We start from the raw sequence: 16,145 nt of genomic DNA on the forward strand, positions 1-16,145 counted from the left end.
TTTAAAAAAATTGCCCATCTGACAGTAAAAAATTGCATCTCCTAGTTTTAGCTTGCATTCTTTCTTTCAGAGAGATTGATGTATTAATGACCACAGAGCTGCTCTTGTCAATCCTTTGGGCCTTAGGCTGCTTTCGAAAAAGACAGTGCCACTGAAACGGTCTTTTGTTACTCAGTTACCTGTCAATGGGTAGTTGTACAGGTTGCACAGTTGAGATGCTGAGCTCATCAGCTGTTCCGTGATGCTCTCTTCAGCAGTTTGGTAGTTCGCACTGAATCCAGTGAACATTTGGATGGAATACATGGACCTTTTATCAGTGCAGATGGCATCCCTTCTGGCTTTTAATACACTTTCCTACTTAGTGACCTTAAATGAGAAGATAAAGACCTCGTTCAGCAACTGTATCCAGAGTTGATGTAAGAGAATTTTGACTATATAGTACTCCTATTTCTTTGATGGTTCACTACAACCTAGTGTACCATTACTATAAATGACAACCGTGAAAGTGCCAGTTTGGTCCTAGCAGAGGGTTTGCTAGCATTTTGACTTGTGATTATATTACATTTTAGGCTAGTTTGAACAAATCACTGGAATTAAAAACATAGAAAATGGGGGCACCTGAGTGGCTTAGTCATTAAGCATCTGCCTTCGGCTCAGATCATGATCCCAGGGTCCTGGGATGTAGCCCCATGTCGGGCTCCCTGCTCCATGGGAAGCCTGCTTCTCCCTCTCCCACTCCCCCTACTTGTGTTCCCTCTCTCTCTGTCAAATAAATAAAATCTTTAAAAATAAAATACGTAGGTCAATGAATTCGGACAAATGTATACATCTGTGTAAACACTAAGTACCCCATTCAAAACTTAGAACATTTCCATCACCCGAAAAAGCACCTTCAAATCCTTTCCCAGTCAGCTCCATTCTACCCTGCACAGGTGAACTAATCTATAACTATAGATTGAACTTCATGTGAATGGAATCAGACAGTTTGTAACCTTTTTTTGTCTGGTTTCTTTCCCTCAACGTACTATTTTTGAGATGGATCCGTGTTGTGTATATTCATAATTTTTTTCATTTTCATTCCTGAGCATTCTGTTTACATTCTATAATTTGCTTATATAGTCATCTGTTATTAGACATTTGGGTTTTTCTTAGTTCAAGGCTTTTATAAATAAAGATGCTACAAACATTCATGTATAGGTCTTTTGTGAGTTTGTATTTTCATTTTTCTTGGTAAGTATTTAGGAGTGGAAGTGCTGAGTCATATAGTAACATATTTTTAACTCTGTAAGAAACTACCAAACAACTTTTCAAAGCGCACGTACCATTTTGCGTTCCTACTAGTGATGTTGAGAGTTCCAGTTGCTTCATGTCTTTGTCAACACTCAACAAATTGTTTATGTTTCTAGTTTGAGCCAACCTAGTGTGTATATAGTGGCACCTTATTGTAGTTTGAATTTGAGTGAAGCCTTTTGATGAAGAATTTTGTTGAGGTTTTCTATAATTTTTTTACAGAACTATAGACAAGTATATACTAATGGAAAATCATCTTTTGTATTTTAAAATTTTTCTTTAGGTTTCTTTAAAAGGAATTGAAGACAGTCATTCAAAATGCCTGAAAATCCTGGTCCAGGTATACTAGATATATACTTCTGTCAGTAAATTAATGAAAATCAAAATGGAATGTATGATGGAATTAACTTGTGCTCTGATTATCCTTCTTCAAACAAGATAAACTGCAGGTCCTACAAGTTCTTGATCGCCTAAAAATGAAACTGCAGGAGAAGGGGGACACATCGCAGAATGAGAAGCTCTCTCTGTTTTATGAGACACTAAAGAGCCCCCTCTTCAATCAGATACTCACGCTTCAGCAGTCCATCAAGCAACTGAGAGGGCAAGTAAGTTACTCATCAGGGTTTTTTTTACATGTTGGTATGTTCAAACCAGCAAAGAAACATAGAAGGAGATAAACACAGACAAACTGCCTCTAAGTACGCTTAATTCAGCAAGAGACTGTCCTGGGACTTGTGACCTGTAGTGAGCATTGGCATGGATAGTTTAAAAATGTTTATGGGGGTTGCCTGGCTGGGTCACTCTGTAGAGCATGTGTCTGTTTTATGTTGGGGTCTTGAGTTCAAGCCCCACGTTGGGTGTAAAGCCTACTTAAAATGTTTATGATAAATTTTGTGTTTGGTTTTGGAATATAAGTTGTACTTATTTGAATATGTAAAGGTCAGATTGCTTTCAGACTTCCCAACATTTTCTTCAAAATATAAAATAGTGTTTAGCCTAAATATATTTTCCTTATGAAGTCTTTTTTTTTTCTAGCAAGAAGTGATCATACCCTTGTAGCATATTATTTACACCTCTCAAATATCAATTATTTATGAAATAATTACCAAATAAGTATTAACTGTCATGGATATTCTGGTCAGAAAGTTTTCAGGAGCATTATAACTGGTGTTTTAATATTTACCTGTGTTTCCTCTACTACATATAGCATAGTACCCGGACTCTTGCAGTTTCTACATGCATATGTGTTCAACTATTGGATACATAGCACGTCTTCTCAGAGTGATGTAAATTAATAATTTTAGCTGTCCTCTTGGTTGCTGTATTTTGGGGTCAGGGATGGCAAACTGATTTTAAATCATCTATTCTAGAAGCTGGGCTTGAATAGTAGCTATCCTATGGGTTACTTTTGGGCAGAATTTTAAATGTAATTGGAGATAATGTAGCAGAATTGTTAAGAGAAAATTAATAAAATCTGGGAAAACAATGGTTTTTGCTGATAATCAAAATGGCTGCCCATAAATATTTAGCAAGTGATTTTTCTATAACTAAGGATTAAACTCTGCACATATGGTTTTTGTGATTTCTTTCTCTAGATCAGAATTATACCATAATTTTAGCACTTCCCATATTGATGGTCTGCTTTCTATATTCCCTGGTCATGGGATGAGTCCTGTATTGCAACAGTGAATTCTATTGGTAGCAACAGAAATTGGGAAAGGTCACTATAAATCTGTTACTCTTACTGGACTAAGAGTGGACTTGACCAACCACTGCATCATAATAACAGTCTTTTATATTTATGTAGTTTGCAGTTGTTATATGCATAATCATATTTTTATCCATTCAACTGTAAAATCTGAGTTTTTTTGAGTGTTTCATAGAGTTTCGATGGGTGTTGATTTTTTTTTTAATGAGGTCCTGTTGACATTTGTTTTGTTTTTTTTTTTTCAATTATTCTCTTGAGAGAGAGTAAGTGAGAGGGAGAGCACAAGCAGGGGGGAGGATCAGAAGGAGAGGGAGGAACAGACTCCCAGCTGAGCAGGGAGTCCAACATGGGGCTCAATCCCAGGACCTTGGGATCAGGACCTGAGCCGAAGGCAGACACTTAACCAGCTGAGCCACCCAGGCTCCCCCCGCGACATTTGTTCTTGATGTTACCTTTATTCCACTGGTGGCACTTGTATCAGCCAGTGGTATTTTAAAACTTAACTTCTATTTTCCTATTCACCATAATTACAGAATTCTCCCCCCCCTTTTTTTTTCTTTTTTCCTATCATGTTTAAGTGGCTCTGTGACTCATTTGCCACTAATCTTGGGCAAGTTAACCTATGTGTCTTAGTTTTCATGTTCACAAAATGGAATAATAATATCTCTTAGGGCTGTTATAAGGATTAAATGAGATAACAAGTAAGAGTTTGGTATAGTACTTTGCTCATAGCAATCATTCAGTAAATACTGTTACTGTTATTTTTGTTTAACTTACCTGCGGATCTTTTGTGGCCTTTTACATGGAAATGCAAAAGGGCTCAGTGTCTGCATGTTTATCTGACTGGATGTATCTGTGTACTTGAAGTGTGGTGAACTGTTGTACATGCTGTTAACTTGAGGTAATGGTACAAGGGAAGAAGCAACATTTTTTTAAAGATTTATTTATTTTAGAGAGAGAGAGAGCGCATGAGCTGGGAGAGGTCAGAGGGAGAAGGAAAGGAGAGGGAGAGAATCTCAAGCAGACGCCCTGAGATCATGACCCAAGCCGAAACCAAGAGTCAGATGCTCAACCAGCTAAGCCACCCCGGTGCCCCAGGAAGCAACACATTTTAACCTATTAAATATTCTATATAATACTAAATAAAAAAATTGTAGCCTTACAAACACACAGATTCATGTATCTGTGTCTTATTTTTTTATGTACAAATATTTAATATGCAAATTATACATGTAATGGGCAAAATAGAATATTTAATAAATAGAAATAATTTATTTTCTATAGGTTTCTGTTGATGATTCTCTTTTGTTTTTCTCCCCAACAGCTCAGCCACATACCCTCAGATTGTTTGGCCAACTTTGATTTTTCTAGGAAAGGTCTTTTAGTGTTTACAGATGGTGCCATTACTCATGGGAATGCCCAAAGACCCTCCAATAATTTGACTGTCTCTGGGTTATTTCCTTGGACTCCTAAGCCAAGAAATGAAGACTTCAACTCAGTCATTCAACAGATGGCGCAGGTAAAGTTATATCTTGTCATGGGAATATTTAGCTGTATTTCTCCTGTTATAGGTTAGAAAAGAAAACAATACTCTTTAAAAAGAAGAATACTCTCTTTTGCCTTAAAATTTGCTACTGTGTGTGGTTTGCTTGCATTTTTATTTTTAGGGGAGATTGATGCTGTTTTCTAACCTGTGATTAGAAATTTATTGGCTTAAAATGACATAAGGAAAATGTGTGTGGTAAGGAGTTTTTAGACAATTACTCCAATTTGACACATATCTGCACTTGTAAAGAGATTCTTATGATTTTTATCATAGGAAAATTGATATGTCTGCCAGAAGTGATGAAATTTCCTTTGAACTGTTTTTAACTTTTTATCAATACAGAATTAATGGGAGTTAGAGTTAATATGATTTGGAAAATCTCGGGAAACATTTGAGGGAGTAATCCAGTTTTATCCCTAATACGTATTAAAAATTAAATAGTTGAATTTTTGGATGTGTTTTATGTTTGTCGACTCACCTTCTAATAAGTGTCTTTGAAATGAAAGTTGAGTTTTAAGATCACAAAGAATCTAAGGTATGATATTTAAATCTATACCTAATTCCTTTTTGACTTTATAGCTCTGTCCTCTTAATTTGACTAATAATTATTTTTATGTGATGCTTCTGTTACGTGATTACATCTATGAAGTTCTCATGTCATAAATGCAATTATTAACTAAAGCAATCAAATACTTGTTCATTACACATAGAACGCATTTGAATGGCGGCCTTTCCATAATCTTTTGAATTAATCTAATAAAATGATTAATTCATCACAATATAATTTAAAACAGGACCCTAACAACTGCAGCTCTTTCTAACTTAGGCTGAACACTGGCATATTTTTGATATCTATTTTGCTTTCCTCATTTAAAAATGTATTTTGCATGAAGAGAATTTAGATAAATTCAGTAGAAAAAGTAATTTAGAATTTACTGTGGAAAAAGTTGTTTTTCTAAGGAATTTTCATCCAGTTTGGTCTTCATCTCATAATGTGAATGAAGTGTGAAAATACCTCTCTGATTCCCTGAGGTTGCAGAACACTGCACACGCCCTCTTATGTCCTACTGAAAACAATCAAGTGAGAGGATTTCCAGAAATAATTTATTGCTGAAATGCTTAGTTTTTTTGGCTAGAGATGACTTAGGAGAAGCTGTTTGTTGTGTTACTCACAAAAATAGCAATTTCAGTTCTTTGGAAAGGGTACAGTGGTTAAATGTACTTCATTGACTTTTTTTTTTTATATCCCCCTTCCTTAGGGCCGGCAAATTGAATATATCGATATAGAACGGCCTTCATCCGGAGGCCTTGGATTCAGTGTGGTGGCCCTGAGAAGTCAAAATCTGGGAGAAGTTGATATCTTGGTGAAGGAAGTGCAGCCAGGGAGTATAGCAGACAGGTGAGGAGGATGTTCCTTTTGCGTTTTGCTAATCTTTTTCTGAGAATCCTGAAAACATTATTCTGAAGAGAACAAGAAACTATTAATTAAAACAGTTAACCGTAGCAGCTAATACGTTCCCTTTTCATATGCCTTTGTCAGGCCTTTAGCACATATTCTCCCATGTACTTGTGGCAGCCGTCTAGCTAGTAATACCATTACCCTGCCCCATAGATGAGAAAGCTGAATTCAGAGAGGTTCAGTGCTTCACCTGTAGTCACAGAGCTGTTGATGCTGGAACCGTGAGCCCTGATATGATTCCAAGACAGTCTGACAGCCAAGCTAGTGTGCTTTCTATCCTGCCATACTCTCCCACAAGCGAACATGGTATTTTAGCTACGTCTGATCAGTAACATGGAAATACTGAAATTCGGATTCTGCATACTGTGGTTTATTAAACTTAAGATTATAAAATTGTTTTTGTGGTCCTATCACACTGTTGATTATTTCTCTTGTCAAATAAAAGCCTCCTTAAATCTGTGTGATTCCCCCCTATTGGACTGTACCATGGTTTTCTTATTTTAAGGGGTATGTGCAAGCCTTATATTCTCTCTATTTGATTTCAGGTCTTCTGTTTATTATTCATTTAATAAGCACACTATTCATTACGTTACTACTACCATTAAAATGATAGCAACAGTAGTGGTTCTATTATTAAAAAAAAAAATTCTCAGCCAGTAATAAATTTTTGAATTCACATTCTCCATTCATGGGGGATCATTTCTAGACTCCCCACCTGAATATTCAGAAATAATGGATTTCCATGACTTTGCAGCTTTTATTCTGCCATTTCATGCAGCATTTCCTCAGGTATGTTCTGAGGAAACTTACCAGTGCCAGATATATTTGTGAAATTCTATGCTGCTCTTGGAGATTGGGTATACATAGTTAGGGTAACCATATAGTTTATTGTCCATGTTGGGAGAGTTTTGGGACTGAGAGGGGGTTCTGTTAATGACCCGAAACGGCAGGTATGGAGTAGGACTATTCTGGCAAACCTAGACAATCCCAGGTGAGCCCAGACTTAGGGTCACTTACCATTAGTTTACTTTAGGCTATGCTGTCCCTTGACAAAAAGTCTATTTAAGTTTTATTGGCCCAACTTTTCTTTCTCAATTTTTAACTTAAAAAATTATTATTGGTATACAGTTCACATACCATAAATGTCATCATTTTAAAGTGTACAATTTAGTAGTTTTTAGTGTGTCTTCAAAGTTGTGCAACCTTTTTGTGGTCAATTCTTATGTCTGAGGTACTCTGTAGTTACAGATTGAGGTGAGCATTTTCAAAAAGAGAAGTTTGACATGTTAGTGTGTAAAGAGCCTTGACCAAGGCTAAGCAGTCAGGTGGCTTCCCAGAGACAGCAGTGCTTGAAGGGAAACAGTGGGAGTGCTTAAAGGAGACAGTGGGGCCTGCAAAGAGCAGAAGGTGTCAGAGGAGTAAAGAGACTGTCTTGAGCAGTAGTCATATGGAGAGAAGGAACACAGCTCCTATCCTTGGAGTGAGGCTGGTATTTACCTGGTGTGGGAGCTTAGTGCAAGAGAGTACGAGAAATGACTGGAGAGAGGTGGGGTCAGTCATGTATGACCTTCTAGATCATGTTAAATGGTTTTCATGATCAGTTCTTCCTTTCTCCTGAGGACTTTCCACATAGAATTGTGTTATTTTAGGAGCTTACCTAAGACCCATTGTCTCTCAAAGTAATGGGAATCCATTATTTTTGAATGTTGCAATGGAGAGACAGAACTCATCTCACCTTAAATGAAAAATATGAATTCAGTATATACAAACAGTATGTGGGAGTTAAATTATGAATAATAGTAGCAGTAAAACTAATTCTTTTCAACTTTAGAATGCATCAAAATCATATTTTCCGGAGATTTCTTTTCTGTACAATTTGTTTATCTGGAGTTGAGGTTATATTCCCTGGGCAGATACTAACTAGGAAGAAGTATAGTGTCCTGGCAGTCTTTTGGGGGAGGAAGGGGGTAGATTAAAATAGATTGATTTCCAGAAAATAGAAGATTTGAATGTGAGTAAATTAAGAACTTATCCAAATGAGTTATATCAGGGTTGAAAAGAGTCAAGAGTATCTCATTCATTTGGGATTAATTAAGAAATTTTCCTTAATGAACAAGCTGTGAATAGGAATTTAGGTAAAGAAGTCAGAAAGAAGGACATTAGAGTTGGGAAACTGGAAGTAATTTCTGGTATTGTCCATAGTGGTCACATTTAAAAACAAAGGTAGGACTTGGGAAAGGTTCACAAGCAACATTTTCAATTTATAAAATATATATTTCAAAATTATGAAAGTAATACATACATATAATAGAAAATCATAAAATATAGAAATATGATAAGCAAACTCTAGGACTTTGACTACCCTAAGACAATTAGGAAATACATTTGAATGTTTTCTTTTTATAAAGACAAGGTCATGGAGCATCTACAATTTTGTATCTTTATCTCAACATAATACAAGCCTTTCCTAATACTAATAAAAGGATGTATAAGCAACATTTTAATTTTTTATTTTTTCTAAAGAGAGAGCACGAGAGCAAATGAGGGGTGGGGGAGGGGCAGAGGGAGAGAGATCGAGAAAATTCCAAGCAGGCTCCATGCCCATTGCAAGCCCAATGCGGGGCTCAATCCCACCAGGCGGGGCTCAATCCCACCAGGCTGAGCTGAAATCAAGAGGCAGACACTCAACTGACTGAGCCACCCAGGTGCCCCAGGATGTATAAGCAACACTTTTATTTTATTTATTTTTAAAATATTGTATTTATTTGTCAGAGCAAGTGCGTGCATGGGCACACACGAGTAGCAGCAGGAGAAACAGGCTCTCTGCTGAGCAAGGAGCCCAATGTGGGACTTAATACCAGGACCCTGGGATCATGATCTGAGCGGAAGGCAGATGCTTAACTGACTGATCTACCCAGGCGCCCCTAAGCATTTTTAATGATAACTGATTTATTATGAGAGCCACCCACGATTTTGACCTCAAAAATAGATATTTTCATATGTAACTTGCTAGTTTCAAAAGAGAATCTAAAACATGAGTGTCTATCCTCAGAAAACGTACAAGTTAGTAGGATTTAGCTAGCTCTGTCGATAGCATATTTAGTGTAAATGAATATTCAGTGAGTGGTAAATGAGTGGTTCAGAGCACTGTGATAATGAGGTAAGTGATGGGGAGGGTGGGAAAGAGAGACACTCAGCTGATCACAGAGGGTGGATTGATTTGGTTGAGTAGAGTCAAAGGGCATCAGAGATGGAGGAAACCATCTACACAAGAGCGGGAAACGCCAGACATGTTTGGGAAAGAGGAGATCAGAATAGTCGGAAAGGGGGTTTATGTGGGCAGGAAGCCAAGTTGGAAGGACTACTTGGGGACCACATGCACAGGCCTTTGTTTTTGTTTTTGTTTAAGAGGTAGTGCTTTTTTTTTTTTTTTAAGATTTTATTTGTCAGAGAGAGGGCAAGAGTGACAGCAAAAGAGCGGCAGGCAGCGGGAGAAGCAGGCTCCCTGCTGAGCAAGGAGCCCAATGTGGGACTTGATCCCAGGACCCTGGGATCATGAGCTGAGCTGAAGGCAGACACTTAACTGACTGAGCCACCCAGGCGTCCCATGCACAGGCCTTTGAATACCAACCAAGTTTACCCTGTGTCCCTGAGCTCAGAAGTTACCAGATTCTGTTCTGAGGGCATCTGGCTGACTCCCTTGGTAGAGCATGCAACTTTTGATCTTAGGCCAGTAAGTTTAAGCCCCATGTTGGGTGTAGATTACTTAAAAATAAAATCTTAAAAAAAAAAAAAAAAGTTACCAGGGGTGCCTGGGTGGCTCAGTCGGTGAAGCATCCACTCTTGATTTCAGCTCAGGTCACGAGCTCAGGGTCGTGGGGTTGAGCCTTGCATCAGGCTCCGTGCTCAGTGGGGAGTCTGCTGGAGATCTCTCTCTCCCTCTGTCTCCCCGCTCCACTTTCGCTGTCTCTAAAATAAATCTTAAGAAAAAAAAAATACTACCAAATTCTGATCCATGACAAAGTTTTGCTGAATCTGCTGTGACCTAAGAAAGATAAGGGCAATATAACGGAATTTTCATAATTCTCAGTTTTTGAATTAGATAAATCCCTCCTCTGGGAGATTCTGTATTTTGAAGGTTAATGTTCATTTATGAAACTATGACGATAAGAGTTTGTTCTCTTTCCTTTGGCTCGCTCCTTAACTGGTCAGTAATCACAGATAATTGTTACACGTTTTCAAGTTGGGCGATACCAGCATAAAGAGCTTAGCAAAATAAACCTTGAGAAATTTGAAAGTTCAGTTTTAGGCATTAGAGAAGGATCTCCATTGGATGGTTGACATGGGGAATGGAAGAAGATGGGTGGAGGCAACAGAGATAAAGAGGGTTAAGAAGGAACTGAAGGGGTGATGTTGGAGAAATGGGAAGAGAGAGTGGTGTCTGGGAGATAATGAAGTCAAACACGTAAACCAGAGTAAATCCTACTAAAGTGAAATATGTTTCAGAGTCAGCTAAGATGCTAAGCTTGTCCAGGCTTTAATTTCTTACATGTAAAAGGTAACTACCTTTTTTTTTTAGAGAGTACAAGTGGGGAGAGGGAGAAGGATAAGCAGACTCTGTGCTGAGTGCGGAGCCTGACATGGGGCTCAGTGCAGGGCTCGATCTCAGGACCCTGAGATCATGACCTGAGCTGAAATCAAGAATCGGATGTTTGACTGTGCCACCCAGGTTCCCCTGTCACTAAGAGGTGGTTGTGAGGGTTAAATGAGATAATACCTGTAAAGCATTAGCACAGTATGTGGCTTCTAACAAGTGCTCAGTAAATATTAACTATAATAGTGTGTTTTCCCTTAAGGTTTTGCTAATTTCTTTTTAAAATAGTTCTTTTTTACCTTGGTTGGCAGTTGGGGATTAGGACAGAGAGAAGGGCTTAAATACAGATTTAGAAATAGCATCTGTTGATTTTCAAGGAGAGTTTGGCCTAACAATTGACAGATGTCAGAGATGTAAAGGACGATCTAGACAGGGTGACTCTGCTAGAGAGGAGGTTATCGGTGAATTTGAGGATACAGTTACCACAGTGTGGTATATGCTGAAGTCAGATTGGAAGGGGTTCAGCAGTATAGGATTCGTGCAGAATGGTGGCAGTGTTCTTATTTGCAAAACCTTGGCAGTGGGGGCCCCCCACGCATTGTTTTTGCTTATTTTTCTAGCCAAATGGTTTTGTGTGCGTGTGTGTGTGCGCGTGCGCGCGCATGTGTGCATGTACACGTTTAGGGATGCACCACTTAATCGCTTAATTAGCTAATAAGTGCTCTGATGAAAAGCACCCTGAAGAGCTGTCATATAATTATCTGAATAAATGTACTAAGTGAAGTAGTGCCATAAGAAATAAACTGCTCCACTTGAATAAAAGATTTTTTTTTAATGTTGCTATTGTATCACTGATAACAGAATTTTCTTATTCTATCAAGGGATCAAAGATTAAGGGAAAATGACCAAATATTGGCTATTAATCACACACCACTGGATCAGAACATTTCCTATCAGCAAGCAATTGCGTTATTACAACAAACCACTGGATCTTTGCATCTGGTTGTGGCCAGGGAACGCGTCCACAGAAAAAGCAGTACTTCTACCAGCCTAATTGATACCACTCTGCCTGAAACAGTGAGTTACAAATTTGGAAAAATAATTTTGATTTATGCTACTGATTCTAAGAAGTGTAAAGACATTTAGAAGATGTTATCTTACTTGTCATACTTCAGGAAAGATCACATCTCTAAATACAGCATTAGCATATTAAACAAGATATTTCACAGAGGATTGTTTTTTCAATGTGCTATGGTTCTCCTTATTTAAGATTATTATTTAATGTAAAAGGTGCATTGTATTACGCATAACTTATTTGGAAAGAGTCTTGTTCCTCAGTGATATAGGCAGTTCTTAATTAAGCTGAGAGTTTTTATTAGAGATTTACTGTTGAGTATCTTAAGTAAGATTTAGTTATATCAAAACATTTTTGTAGATTATATTGGGTATTTATGACTAGATTATTGACACTGCAAAATTATAAAGGTTTCCTTTTCATGTAAGCATGTATACTGAGTAGTTTAAAAGAATAAAAGCATATGTCTCTTTTGGGAATCGTTCAACTTGGTTTATAACGTTTTACAGATTTTGGCCTCCATCTTCAGAATGCAAGCTAATAAATATTACTTTCTTATAACACTAAGTACTAGCTGATTAATTTTCATTCATTGGGACAAAAGAAACAATAGACCGTCTGGGTACAGTACAAGGTCACAACACAAATTAACGTATAGACATTTTCCCTTTTGTAATCAGTGATATTTATACAGCACAATTTACATAATAAATACAATGAACAAAGTGGGAAAATGCTTTGCATAGTGATTAAGAACAAGGGCTCTGGAGCCAGGCTAAGGTGGGTTCAAGTCCAGTTCTCCCACTTCCTAGCTGTGTCATATCAGGAAGGTTCCTTGACTCCTCCACCCCTCAGTTTCTTCTTTTCCTTGGAACTAATAACAGCATCCACTTCACAGAGATAATATGTGGATTAAATGAGAGTGCATGTGAAGAGCTAAGCACAGTGCCTGGGGCAAAATATACACTCTGAATATTAGTTGTGATCATTAATTAAGGCATATTTTAACAAATTTATTGCTTCCTAGATACTAGATATTGTTTTAGACCCGAATTTATTACTTATCCTAATATTCCTGGTTATTTTAACCTTGCATAGTAACTGTCCAACTTAGTATAATAGTAAAACCAGTAAGTATACCCTATTGAGCTTGAGATGGCAGATTTTGTTCTGTGGTTAGATTATGTGAATTTAATGCACATTTTATTTTTAAGATTAATTTATTTGGGGGAGAGCGCATATGGGGAGAAGGGGCAGAGGGAGAGAGAGAATCTTAAGCAGAGTCCCCGCTGAATGCAGAGCCAGAGGCTTGATTTTACCACCCTGAGATCATGACCTGAGCTGAAATCTAGAGTTGGATGCTTAACCAGCTGAGCCACCCAGGCACCCCTAATGCACATTTCTGACAGAAGCCTACTAGTTAAAGGGAAAATGCTTAACGTCTCTGTTTGATTCATATAGTCCTATCGCTATGTCTTCAGTGGGGCCTACCTTTCCTCTCCTGCATAAAAGCCTGCTTAATTAGTCTCTTTACCTTGTGTCCTCAGCATTTCATCCTTCATATTGCTGTCAGATTAATCTTCCTAAACCACTGCTTTGTTCCTGTTCTTCCTTTTTTTTTTTTTTTTTTTTTTTAAATATTTCATTTATTTGTCAGAGAGAGAGAGCAAGCACAAGCTCGGGGGAGTGGCAGGCAGAGGGAGAAGCAGGCTCCCCGCTGAGCAAGGAGCCCGATGCGGGACTCGATCCCAGAACCCTGAAGTCATGACCTGAGCCAAAGGCAGATGCTTAACCAACTGAGCCATCCAGGCATCCCTGTCCTTCCTTTTTAAAACCTTCAGTTATTCCTTTTGCTTATCCAGTTAAGTAAATCCAATCTTTTGACCATATCTTTGACCCATTCTGTTACATGGCCCTGCTTTGCTCTTACATTTCCCTTTTGCTCGAATGTGTGTTTTTTTTTCTCCCCATACTGCAGTTAAAATGCGACCTTTTCTTCGAAGCTTTCCGTAATTCTTTTTTTTTTTTAATTTTATTTACTTTTGAGAGAGAATGAGGAGGGGAGGGGCAGAGGGAGAAGCGGGCTCCCCACTGAGCAGGGAGCCCGATGCGGGACTCGATCCCGGGACTCCAGGATCATGACCTGAGCCGAAGGCAGTCGCTTAACCAACTGAGCCACCCAGGCGCCCCAAAGCTTTCCGTAATTCTTAATCGGCTTCGACCTCTTATCTCTTCTTCTATCCCCGCCCCCCCCCCCCCGCATCTTTATAATAGTCTGTGATTCTCTTCCAATTCAGGTAAATACATATTTATTGGTTCCTCCTGTGTGCTGGACATTGTGCTAGATACTGTGTACAGACTGGAGAATGAGGCAACATGTCTCTATCCTCTTCAAGCTATGTATCTTATGATTCAGTATTCTGTCTCATATTTTAATTATTTGTGTTTTAGATTATCTAGATTTTCAAGGGCGGGGACCATCTGATCATCTTTACATATCTCTTAGCCTCTAGAAAGTTGTCCTGATTACTTGTTGGTATATCTTTTACTTTAGTAATTATTGTATTGGAAAGCTAAGCATCTGCGTTTCACTAATGTTGGCTTTTTTTGCCATTAATTTGTAGGTTCATTGGGGCCATATTGAAGATGTTGAGCTCATTAATGATGGCTCTGGATTAGGTTTTGGAATAGTTGGAGGAAAATCAAGTGGTGTGGTTGTGAGGACGATCGTTCCTGGAGGATTAGCAGATCGAGTAAGTTGACTCGTTCTCATTTTGGTGTCATACAGTTTAAATTGTATGGTTTGAAATGTAATTTTATAACGTGGGTTACTAGGATATATGATTCCATAATTAGAGTTTAAGTATTGCTAAAAAAAATTTTTATTCCCATGAATGTTAATACTCACTTGGTTTTATTTGAAACATTTCCTAAGTCAACCTTTTTTTTTGGCTTGTGGTTGACAGTCTTCTTGATTCCATCAGAGGACAGTATTTTTTTGTTGAAGAGTTGTTAATAGGTATTGTATTTTGAATATCTGTATTCTCTCCCAGTGTATCTTTCAAGGACCCAAATGCTAAACTCAGAAGGCACATACAGTGATTATAAACATTTGTCCTACTATTGTATGTGGTAAATTTCACTTGAATTACAGTTTTCTGGCATTATAAGCCAAATGGCTACACTTCATTATTTAGCAGTTTAAACTGAAAGTGGGCTTTTTTTTTTTTTTTTTTTTAAACTAGGCTCCATGCCTACCATGGGGCTTGAGTTTACAACCCTGAGATCAAGAGTCACATGGTCCACTGACTAAGCCAGCCAGATGCCCCTGAAAGTGGGCCATCTTAAAACTTACGAACTGGGGCGCCTGGGTGGCTCAGATGGTTAAGCGTCTGCCTTCAGCTCAGGTCATGATCCCAGGGTCCTGGGATGGAGCCCCGCATCGGGCTCCCTGCTCAGCAGGAGACCTGCTTCTCCCTCTCCTACTCTCCCTGCTTGTGTTCCCTCTCTCTCTCTCTCTCTGTCAAATAAATAAAATTAAAAAAATAAATAAAACTTATGAACTATTTCTGCTTAGTTGTACATTGAAAACAATGTTAAACATTGCATGTAGTTTTTAGAAAAGTAGTTTAGAGAAAACAGTGTGGAGGTGCCTCAAAAATTTAAAAATAGAGCTACCCTATGACCCAGCAATTGCAGTATTGGGTATTTACCCCAAAGACACATATGCACCCCAATGTTCATAGCAGCAATGTCCACAATAGCCAAACTGTGGAAAGAGCCGAGATGCCCTTCAACAGATGAATGGATAAAGAAGTTGTGGTCCATATATACAATGGAATATTACTCAGCCATCAGAAAGGATGAATACCCAACTTTTGCATCAACATGGATGGGACTGGAGGAGATTATGCTAAGTGAAATAAGTCAAGCAGAGAAAGTCAATTATCACATGGTTTCACTTACTTGTGGAACATAAAGAATAGCATGGAGGACATTAGGAGAAGGAAGGGAAAGATGAAGGGAGGGAAATCGGAGGGGGAGACGAACCATGAGAGACTATGGACTCTGAGAAACAAACAGGGTTCTAGAGGGGAGGGGGGAGGGGGGATGGGTTAGCCTGGTGACGGGTATTAAGGAGGGCACGTACTGCATGGAGCACTGGGTGTTATACGAAAACAATGGATCGTGCATCACCACATCAAAACTAATGATGTATTGTATGGTGACGAACATAACATAATAAAATTAAAAAAAAATAGTTTAGACATTTGGTTATGATGCCACTTAATAGTGAGCCCATAGTATGTGAACTGTCCATGATAACCAGAATAATATGTAAATTTCACTAATTGATGTTCAGTTACCTACAAATATATCCCTTCTAATAAGCATAAGTAAAAATGAACTTGCCTTGCAAACGCAGCTTTGAGATAAATTCCTCAGCACCCCATTTCTTTTCAAGGTTGTTCC

The 16,145-nt window shown here is 38.3% G+C and overlaps 1 protein-coding gene across 7 annotated transcripts in view; it reads left to right on the forward strand.

Moving 5' to 3' along the window:
- The window catches only part of PATJ (PATJ crumbs cell polarity complex component), a 349,292-nt gene that overhangs the window by 10,550 nt on the left and 322,597 nt on the right, over nt 1-16,145 (forward strand). For 6 of the 7 annotated variants that reach the window (XM_027607398.1, XM_027607438.1, XM_027607423.1 and 3 more), the window contains exons 2-7: nt 1,574-1,630; nt 1,729-1,895; nt 4,323-4,517; nt 5,804-5,943; nt 11,479-11,674; nt 14,297-14,425. In XM_027607398.1, coding sequence (XP_027463199.1) covers nt 1,609-1,630; nt 1,729-1,895; nt 4,323-4,517; nt 5,804-5,943; nt 11,479-11,674; nt 14,297-14,425 — 849 coding nt within the window. In that variant the 5' untranslated portion in view covers nt 1,574-1,608. Of the gene's footprint in view, nt 1-368; nt 417-1,573; nt 1,631-1,728; nt 1,896-4,322; nt 4,518-5,803; nt 5,944-11,478; nt 11,675-14,296; nt 14,426-16,145 lie in introns of those variants that run through there. The other variant, XM_027607404.1, reaches the window with a different exon arrangement.

The sequence above is a fragment of the Zalophus californianus genome, chromosome 4 (assembly GCF_009762305.2).
Source record: "Zalophus californianus isolate mZalCal1 chromosome 4, mZalCal1.pri.v2, whole genome shotgun sequence".
In the NCBI taxonomy this organism is placed as follows: domain Eukaryota; kingdom Metazoa; phylum Chordata; class Mammalia; order Carnivora; family Otariidae; genus Zalophus; species Zalophus californianus.